We start from the raw sequence: 11,031 nt of genomic DNA on the forward strand, positions 1-11,031 counted from the left end.
CTAACTTTGGAAGCGCACGTTCAAATTCTACTGTTAAAATGAGGGCACGGTGTATCTGTAGAGAGGCAAAACAATGTGCTGATTTCTTCAAAAGGAGGCTTGTTTGGTGAACGCATTAACGTGATTAGTGAACTGTTATGAACCAGCAGTGATGATCATCTTTGCCTTTTTCCGAGCTGTGCTGCCGATCAGAGGACGGTCCGGCAATGTTGCTTTGGCAATGCGTGGAGAAGACGAATCATTTGTCCAGAGCATGAAGCATCAATCTCGAGCGCAAAAGAAGGGAGGGTGTAAGCGGAAAAGATGGTCTGGATGGACTACTATGAATAAACATCGCGTCATCTGGAAAAAGGCTATGCCATTCTTCCACTTTATACAGGTTTGATGCGTTCGTCGAATTCATCGTGTATATCCATCCATGGCAACTCGCAAGCCAAGACACTATAAAGGCAGTAGCCGCTCAAAGTTCTGCACAAGTCTATCGAAAGAGCGAACGAATAGGGAGGGAATTCAAAACTTGATCTGCATTTAACTTTCTCGCCGAAATTACATGTTCGGTGAGCTCGGGTTAGCACACAGATTTCCCAGAACAAAAACCTAAAAACTTAGCTTTTGCCCAATTGTACTTTGGGATTCACAGCATATAGCTGCAAAAGGAAAGGAACTAAAAGAATCTGTACACCCTATAAACGAAATTAAAGAACATGTATGGATGTCCTGATCGAGAGAAGAAACCATTTTCGAAGCTTCAATCTCTGCCAGCTAAGATTCGTCTCCGCTTGTAAACTAATTGGTAACGATGCAACACTCCATTGCAAGATCCCATTCTGTTTTCTTTTCCGAAACCCCTGTCTCTAAGCTTGCGCTTGTAACACAAACCGCAAAATCTGCTCTGGTCCATTGATCCAGCTATCTGCAACACGTAGCAAGACAACCAAAAGTTTAACTTGATAACTAGCCATAAAGCTTTTAATCAGGTTCAAGAAGATACATAAGCCAGCATCAAGGAGTAATCAGGATCAACATGCATTTCACACCGGAGAATGTACTCAAAACTTGAACGACTCAACCAAAAATGATGAATGCAAAAACATACCAGAGATAAAAGGGCTGCACTCCCGGTATCATGGGATGCTACAAAAGCCAAATCAAGATTAGTAAGTAGAAGCATAAGGTACATGTAGTAAAGGATTAAATAAATGAAGCTTGTTATGGAAAGGCAGAAGTAAAATCTGAAACATGTACCCCTTGTCGCTTTGCATGTAGAACGGCGGAGAAATTTTTGTATCATTGTCGTCCCCTGAAAGCCCAAGAGGGGATAACCCAGTAGTTCTTGCCTATCAGAAATAGGCATCTCTGAAAATCCAAAGGATGCTTCCCACGTCGTTCGCACTTGACTCGCAGCTGGCAATATCAATCTCTCAACACCAAGCTGGACAAGCAGCTGCAAAAAAAAGAAAGTTCCTAGCCACTTATTACTCCATCTATTCATAAACATTCCTGCCAGAAAGCATGCCAAAAGATGCAGCAACCAGAAAGTACCTTCTCTAATTCGCACATCAAAACACGACACATACCCTGTCGCCGGAATTTAAAAGAAGTGGCAACGAGAGGCATCTCTGCCAGCCTCGGGCTAAGAATCCTGAATTAGATGCGAAAGGCTTTAGTTATAACTTCAGACAGTCTATGAACATCAAAACGCATACAGAAATAAGAATTGGAAAAAGAAACCCATATCTTATCCAAAATAAGTACCTCACTGTGGCCACAGATGCGATTTCATCACCTTTTTGCAAAACCATGAGATAAAAACCCCGAAAATCCAACCGTTTAAGCTTTGATCTGCGAAAATACACAAGCACGTTTTAATTATACATACTATCTACCAAAAAATTGCCAAACAAAATACCATGCTATCAATGTGATCATGGGAAAGAGAAAAAGCACGGACAGAATAATGTATAGTAAAAGGAAAATAGAGAGAATAAGCAACTTTCTTCTACCCAGGTCAGTTTTCTTTACAGCACTTGTGGCGTATGCTGACACTAAGTTTATCCCAAAGCTAAACAGGATAATGAATTAAAGAAAGCCTTTCCATCTCTTCTTTTATTCTTTTTTCCATTTTTCTGGCCTTGTTAGAAAGAATGGATCAGACAAGCCAAATAAGCCAGCTCTAAAACTAATTTCAACTTGAGAAATCTTACTCATTCTAGCTCTTCCCACCGTAGCACAACCATCATGAAGCACAAGACCATGAAAAACCAATTGACTTGATTAAAACAGCAAAGTGATCCAACTACTCGTGATAATATAGATCTCAGTTGTTCATCCGTACCTAAACATGAAAATCACAATTACGAATAACCCTTTTTAAAGGTGCAGTGATAATGATAAATACGTTGAACTGCAATGTCTATATCTGAAGCTAGAAAAACTGTAAGGCTCAGACATTTCCACAATCCAGAGAACGCTGCAAACAAAGCATAGACAACTGACCCTTTTCTATTAGAACAAGTTGGCTATGTAGCCTATGCGGATGTTCTTTTGCCACTGTGCCCTATCTAGTGCTGCATCCTCAATATTTAGATATTTAAGGACTTTAATTGCAGTTTCTTTAACAAATTTTAGACAGTCACTATCCAAGGAATGATATCTTATAAATGCATCTTCGACCCCTACCAATTTACGTATCCTAAGAACACTGCAAACCCAGCATAGACAACTGACCCTTTTCTATTAAAAGCAGTTGGTTGTGGGGCTTATGCGGATGTTCTTCTGCTGTAAATGCCCTATCTAGTGCTGCATCCTCGATGATATTCATATATTCAAGGTCTTGAATGATGGTTTCTCCAACCCATCTTAGACATTCACTGACCATGGACTGATATCTTATTGCAGCATCATCTTACCCCTGCCAACTTACATATCCAAATCACGCCACATTACCAATGTTGTAACTGATCCGCCCGATATTTAAACCATTATTATCTTTTCCCTAAAACCAAAATAATTGCCCACCTAAAAGAAACCATTGTTAATGACACAAGGTCAAGAAACAAAAGTCAAGAAAGCACTCTGGCTACAGATAGAGAAGCATCTCAGACCCCAACAAATCTTTGCTAAAGCAATTTGGGAAGGCCTTAGTCAACCCAGGACAACAAAATCTCTCACTGCCACCTCCTGCAATGTACGGTCCTGAATATTGTCACAGGAGAATGGAGATACAAGGCAGAATTCCCCCTTTCAAGCCTTTCAGTAACATGAAGGTTCTTACTGAAGAATAGCAAATATCTGCAAGACTATTAAAAGGATAGGGCATCTCACTTCAATGGGCAATCAATTAGAACCTACCAGGTCATGGACACCATTTTTTCGCGACCAAACTTCATTAAAAATGTGCTAGAGCAACTCTCTCCAGAAAAATCATCTCACCGTCCATAAACATAAGCACAGTTGCCAAAATAGGGGCAACAATGAGCACCTATAATCCAGTATAAGTTACCTTGCTTTCTAGATGACGTTAAAAGCCCCTTATAATTCTGCATTTTGACGAGGGATACCTTTGTCCTGACTCTAAGGCAACTAACTCATTAAGCTTTTAAATGGTATTTAAATTAGGGGAAAAACTCGAGGCCTCCCAAAGATTGTTTTTCTATGCTTTCTAACAAACGAGTGGCATTTATAGTGGTTAAAACAAGAGGAACCCAATGCATTGGTCAACCAAACAAGCCAGATCCTTGGTCTCATTCTCATATTTTTCTCGAAATAGTTCTTGGGTTTATATTTGTTGATAGCTAGAGGACTTCAATGCCAAGCAGTTCTAAAGACATGTCAATTCTGATATGCATGTAAATACACCAAAACCACACGAAACAGATACATGATCTGGAGATCAGTTCACAAATCACAGGTAATCTGTTGAACAAGATCACAGTATATAGACATCACAATCAAGAGGAATCAAGGATGTCGCATCTTTCACACTTTTGTTGTCACGGAGCTCAAAAATAATGCAGCTGCTTCAGTTTTCTCTACCACTTGGCACTGAATAGCTATTATGCAAGTAGAAATTACTTCATCCATGTATGTGCTGTACACAATAGAAAAGGTAGTCTTACGCAGAGTTGAAAACGATATCTTTGATCAGATCCCTATTGGTGTGAAGCTCAGTGATGGGCTGGAAACTCTCTTTGATGACCTTAAGAGCATGGGATATCTTCAAAGAGCTGTAATTCCTTGTGATGTTGCATGCTTTGCAATCATTTCTCATGGATCTGATCAGGGTCCAGGTCAAGCCATCCACAGTAGTGGAATTTGATATTCCCAGAAGCAAATGAAGTTGCACATATAACTGGTAGTGAAAAAAGACAGGTACATAAATGATAGACACTCGGTTCACAGTATTATTGTGGGGACAGAAAGAACGTAAAGCATCCTCATAATAGATGGTGCATACAGTCCGTGATTATCATCCTTCTAGTGTTGAGTCAGTTATCTGAAACAACTCATCTCATTTGCTACCAGGACAATGCACATACTAAAATCATGGTACCTTATAACAAGCATTACTGCAGAATCTCTCTGATGGATAGCTTGAAGCATATAATGACCCCACTTTGTCCAAGCAATTCACATGATCTATAGAAAAGAACAACAAGGGTTACCATGAAGCACTAACAATACTGCAATATATATTCTAGAGACATAACTTACATTGGCGGGTGCACTGGAAACAAGCATTACTCATTTGCTGATTGCCATTAATGGAATCCCTCACGCCACACAAACCACAACAGCAAGATGGACAAATCCATTTATCATTTGGAACAACCTAAACAATCCAACGAATCAAAGTTATGAAAGGAAACTTGTATCAACATTTTAGGGGAATTCCATCACATTTATGTAGGAAAAAGAAACTACCAAGAGGATTAAAGGATTAATCAATGCCCCACAACAAATGCACCAAGCATTACGAACTTGGGAATTCAAGAAGGTATTTTCTGATATTCTCAAAGGAGCACATCTGGAAGAACCTCAGAGACGTCTTCGGTCCAGTACACTTGCTGATCTCGTAGGAAAGGCTCAAAATGGAACATACTGGGTGGCATTTTTTGTAAATCTGGGTATTTGATTAAGTTTGACGGAGTTACAAAAGAAGTTTGCCAATGGATCTTCCTCTATCTTGTGTTTGGAAAATAGCTTTCCCTTTGTGAAATTCTTATTAATACTCAATACTTTTACCTTAAGGTTTACTTAACTTATGCGAAAAGAAATACATTTAGCACAAGAAAAAAAGCAATCATTATTAAGGACCTACCAATAACAGGGAGGCAAATAGGCTTTAAAGCACACAATCTACAGCATAATCTATTCATAAAAATTAAAAAAAAAAAGCCCAAGAAGCAAGTTAAAAACCTTGAGTTGGAGGCAACCCAAATGAAATGAGGAAGAGCAGCGCTGGCAATGGATTAGATCTCCAGCATAATGACAAACAAAGCATATGGTGTCACTTTGAGGACGTGCAAGATGTGCCCTCTTCCTTCTGCGTTTTCGGGGACTAGAGACCATATCTTTGAGCCTGAATTGTTTTCCAAAGCTTTGAAATACTTCAGTCTTCCGACGGCGATTAGCAAACAACTCACTGTCTGCTTTGAAGGCATCAGTACCCTCTTGGTTTGATGAAGGCTTAGAGCAAACATCAGCATGCTGGGCCTCCTCGAAGTTCTTATTTCTCCTAACCGATCTCTTCTTTTTATTACCAACAAGTAGAAAAGCCTGCCAGCTCAACTTCTTTTGTTCACATTCAGGAAAGAAGATACCAACTTTCTGCTTACCTTGCTTCAACTTCTTTAAATTTCTGCTCGGCGAGTGGTTATTTTCCATATGAGATCTTGAATGGACTGCAACAGTATGTTGCCTTGATTCATTGAATGACAGCCCATGACTGTCATCATCGGCATCCGGTTCTAACATATGATTTTCTTTGATGCTTACCTTCCCAAGCAGTTTTTCACCAAAAGCGTTTTCTCTTTTCCTATTTAAACCAGAATTAATGCGGGAGATTCTGGCACAATCCACTTCCATTATGACATTAGTCCGATCGAGATTTGCAGTGTGGTTTCCACTGTATAAACTTTCAGGAGAAGCAGCATTACAGTCAGCAACAGCATCATCAGCGTAGTCAGGATTTCCGGATTTTGATCTCAACTTCATAGTATACATTTGCTTTTGGAGTTTGCTGGGGAGGCATTCTTCTCCATTTGGAGCCGATGTAACAACATTCGTTTCCTTTTGATATTTTAATTCAGCAGAAGAATCAATTAAATCAAGGTCACTTCTAGCTTTTCGTCTTTCCTTTCTAACTTTGCACACCACGACCTTTTTCCGAGGAAGACTCTTCATACTTAATCCCCTTCCAAGCTCATAGGCAGCATCCTGTAGATACTTTTTCCACATACTCCGAACCCCACAAGTCCACTCCGAAATCATCTTCAGGAAACCATAATTAGCCTGCAGCTGGAGCCACAGCTTTTTGATATGATTGGAGGGGGGCATATTGACTTCAAGCTCTCTTACCACCTCCAGCAATACCCAGACACCACGATCTGTCCAGACGCCTGAGAATTCATCCCAAATGCGACTCACGCGCAAGTTTCTCAAACTAAATTTGCGTTCATCACCTTCATCGGGGAAATACACAGACCTCTCTGAGGCATCTTCATTACAGTCAAAAATGACACCTTCCCACCATGCATCCTTAAAAAAGGCATCAACACACACCCCAAAACCTAACTTTGTTTCACGTGAATTTGCATGAGATGTCAAAGGAAGGGGTCTGATATGCCCACGGTAGGTTGTAGAAACATGCCGGCGGCGGTGAAGGCCTTCAATTGTCTCTGTTACAGGAATGCGCTCAATAAGCTTGCCATTGCCTGTCTCGCTCAAAAGTTCATCGTACTCAACTGTTCTGCACAGATTTGAGATGCCAACCACCTTTCCCTGGTGCCATGACCCTTGTAGTCCTTCCTCAAACTGGCGAACCTGAAAAATTCCATGGTTTTTTCTTACATAAGCATCTACAAGAACAACACATATAAGTTAAGAGCTAATTAAATTAGCAAAAGAAACAAATTAAATCGATAAATTCTCGTATATGCTTAGATTGAAAACATGCTCGTCTAAAATACAAATATTGCTCGCCAAATTTGATATAGCAGTCCCGTTATTGGTACGAGATACAATTAGCTTGAGCTCTATAAATCTTTTAGAACCAAAGAGTCTCAAAACATGTGATACATGGACAAGGTCCATCGTACTGATGCCAATGGAAGACCTTGCCTTAGTATTTTGCTAGTGCAAATACTCATATATATCTAGACTTGGTAGTTTTTTAAGCAATTCATTATTGGTTTCTACTCAGAATACATGAATCAAACTACATAAAAAGGAGAGAAGAGTGTGTTGGGGTAACTTTGGCAAGATAAATTTCAAGGCTATCAAACAGATGAAGCGCTTTTCGAATCTGTTATAGCAATAACAGAATGTATTTGTGCTCCACCATTGCTTCAACTTTTCACAAGACGAGAAATCAAACAAAATTACTCTTTTCTCTATGCAATGAACTTAAGACATAGGTAACACTCTGTAAACCAAGTCAGAATGAACTTTGAAATACGAAGAAAGGACGAGCGGAGATCGACAGCTGGAATGACATAAAAAGTTTGACATCCTAGCTAAAATTTAGAATCTACTACGTTTAAAACAAAAAGGAATTACCTAAATGTAAGACCAATAAATCCTCAAAATTCAAACTTTCCTAGACTTATTTCTTGTAAACATTATTCACATCGATCGTCGCCACATGTTTCAGGAATGCGCCACTTTGGCGAAGTTGTTATGCTCGAACCAAGTTTCACGGTGAACAATAGCATTTGCAGGGGATTGACATGAACAACAGCTACATATATGACCAGAAGGGGAGCGACCTCCGTCTCTCCTCTTCCGCCTCAGTTCCTCCACAACAAAAATTCGCACGTTCTACACATTCAAGTAACACGAACAGCGCGCGCGAGAGTCAGCTAATCGGTAATTCCTAAGAACGCCATCCCCCAATCTCGTGACCAAATCAATGACCACACTCGCATTGCGATTCCGAGATGAAGCAAAGAAGGCAATCCCAATCAATCGCCAGGCAGAACTTTCCTACGGACGGAAAAGGGGGAACGCGAAACGCGCAGCACAGTCTTCCCCCCCGGATCAATGCGAACAAAAACGCAAATCGCAGGGGGAAAAAAAGCTAAGGAGGATTTGCCGCATTCCAACACAATGCCTGCAGTCCCGTCGATCGATCGAGACACGACCTAACGACCTAATCGCTCGACCGGAAGAAGCCGCAGCCGCCGCCGCTCGATTCGCCGCTCCGGCGGCGGGCGGCGGGCGGCGGGGGACTAACCTCGACTCGGTCGTTGAGGAGCAGCTTCCTCTGATCCATCGGCCGGCGAGAATCGAGAGCGATCCGAGCCCGCGACGCGAGGACGAAGGGGGGCCTCCTCCTCCTCCTCCTCCTCCTGGCTGGAGTCAAAGCAGCCCACTGGAGCTCCTCCTCTCTCTCTCTCTCTCTCTCTCTTCTTTCTCTCTCTTCGGGAGCCTCCCTCGATTTTGAAATTCTAGAGAGAGAGAGAAGGGACGGGCAAGACAGGGACAGGGACAGGGACAGGGGACTGCTGCGCCTGCGGGGAGAATAGGGCCTGTTTCGTTTTCCCCTCCCCGGGGTGGCGATCCCCTGCGCCCGGACCCACCGTGCGCCCGCCCCCCCGGTTCGAGGCCCCCCACCCCCCGGAGCGGCATCGGACGGCTGCTGGGAGGAGAGGACCGGCGGTTGGCTCCGTGCGGCTGCGATGGGCGGCTCCGCGTTGACCCGGGGAGCGGGCGTAGGTCGTTCCCATGGGACCGACCGCAGCTTATACTTTTGCGCGAAATAGGTGAGGACCGAAATTCGATTTTCCGCCTCTTTTTTTTTTAACTCTTTTTCTGGGAGGGGACGACAAGGGCTCGTCGCGAGACCAAAAAAAAAAAAAGGGGTCGTCAACGGGATTTTTGTCGCAATAAATTGGCATGATGACGTAGGCATGTGTTTCCGGGCGGTGCTAGGAAAATAAGAAATTGAATCTAGCGTCAAAAATTGAATCGTTAGATTTGGTGGGACCCGCATTCGGGTGCACTAACTTTTTTTGATGATCGACGTTCGGTTCATGTTTAGGGCACGTTTAAGGATTATCCGAAAGAGGAAACGACACGAGTGGTCCCTAAACTTTGGTTGAATTCGCAATATCATCCTTGAACTTTTAATTCGTTTGATATGGTCCTTTTAATTATTCCTAAATATTCAATCTAATTCCTAAACTTTCAATTTGTTCAATCTAATCCCTCAGTCGTTCGATTTTATTTATAAATTTTTATAATTACACTATTACTGAGATTGTAGAATTTCCTTTCATTTCAATCCGTTTCCTAATTCAACAAAAAAAAGTATTTTCTCTTTGTTATTACTTTTTTACCTCTTTAGTTGTTATAAATATCATTATAGTTCCATTTAATTATATGTAACATCATTTAGAGTTATATCAAATTCATATTCTTTTTATTTTAAAAATAAATGTTTTCATAAGAATATTTGATAGTGACATCAATTTATCTATAAATTTCCCGTGCTTATATTAATATGAATCTTGTTCTTAATTTTTTAACTCGATCCAATTTTCAAGTTTCTATGTTTTGTGCTTTCTTAATTAAATTTAGTTAAATCTGCAAATTAGGAAAGTAAAATGGCAAGAATATCAACCCACTACAATTCTAAATGAGGTTTTTATTTCTAATACTATAGAGATCGTAAGCTAAAATGTACTTAAATCTGTAAATAGAACTATTGTGGTACTTTTTTTTCTTGTTGAAAAACTATCATAGTATTTAAAAGGCCAAAAAGATAGCCATAGTTATTGTCTATTTAGGAAACGGACTGAAATGAAGAGATATTATAAAATAAGGCAGTTCTGTAATTATGAAAAACTTTTGACCTTTTTTATGGAAAGTTAAGGGACTAGATTTAACAAATTAAAAATTTAGGTACTAGATTAAACATTTAGAAATAGTTCGAGAACCACATTGAATAAATTATAATTTCAAGAATGACATTGCACATTGGGTAAAAAATTTTAGACTATTTATGTTATTTTTCCCTTACTGAAACTTAAGTGCTAATCTTAAGTGTTGAAGTCCTTGAGTACTAGATATGAAAGTAGAAAATTGTTGTATAACGAACGAAAATTCAATAATACTTGTTAATAGATTCTTACTAAACATGAAACAGTAAATATTGTTGGAAAGTTTGGAGTTTTGACCACATAAATAGTAGGTATTGAACATTTTACCACTTACCCAATCAAGTAAGGCTCTGACCAAATAAAAAATTAAGTACGACATACATGCTTAACACATTGAGGCTGCGTTTAGTTGTCCGAATTTCTAAACAGGATAGGACTGGATAGGATAGGATAAGAAATCCTGGGATTTCTTCATATCCTATCCACTGTTTGGTGGACTATGGATTTAAAGTCGGATAGGATAATTTTTTTTTTTTTGCTATTCACGGGTCCGGAGGAGTCGGTGAAGGAAAAAAAGCCGAGAAACTTTTTTAGTGAAAGTGCACAAGGTGTGGGGACGAAGATGACGGCGAGTGGAGCGTAGGGTTTCTGGAAAAATAGGCATTAGAAATCCTATCTAAGTCTATCCCACCCCCCCTCGGATTTTTTTATCCGGGCTATATCCGGTCTATATCCGACCTTATCCTAACCTGGACCATCACCAAACACAGGATAGGATAAAACATATCCTATCCTGGCTTTTATCCGGTCGACCAAACGCAGCCTGAGTGATTTTACATTATATGTAGTTAGAGGATATCAAACTTATGTAGTTAGAGGATATCAAACGGATTGAGGACTTTAAATCTTTTAAACTTTAATTTTCAGC

General features: G+C 40.3%; 1 protein-coding gene across 1 annotated transcript; it reads right to left on the bottom strand.

The window, feature by feature from the left end:
- Window positions 1-505: 505 nt before the first annotated feature.
- On the bottom strand, window positions 506-8,639 carry LOC115682444 (uncharacterized). Its single transcript, XM_056303199.1, has 10 exons — window positions 8,456-8,639; window positions 5,419-7,044; window positions 4,714-4,831; window positions 4,553-4,638; window positions 4,119-4,351; window positions 1,756-1,842; window positions 1,543-1,642; window positions 1,246-1,444; window positions 1,093-1,134; window positions 506-909 (listed from the first exon to the last, which is right to left on the bottom strand). Exons 1-10 carry the CDS (start codon window positions 8,492-8,494, stop codon window positions 749-751), a joined length of 2,691 nt encoding a protein of 896 aa, XP_056159174.1. The 5' UTR covers window positions 8,495-8,639; the 3' UTR covers window positions 506-748.
- Between the last annotated feature and the right edge of the window lie 2,392 nt (window positions 8,640-11,031).

The sequence above is a fragment of the Syzygium oleosum genome, unplaced genomic scaffold, assembly GCF_021117445.2.
Source record: "Syzygium oleosum isolate NSW1041296 unplaced genomic scaffold, Sole_v2.1 Sole_v2.26, whole genome shotgun sequence".
NCBI lineage: Eukaryota > Viridiplantae > Streptophyta > Magnoliopsida > Myrtales > Myrtaceae > Syzygium > Syzygium oleosum.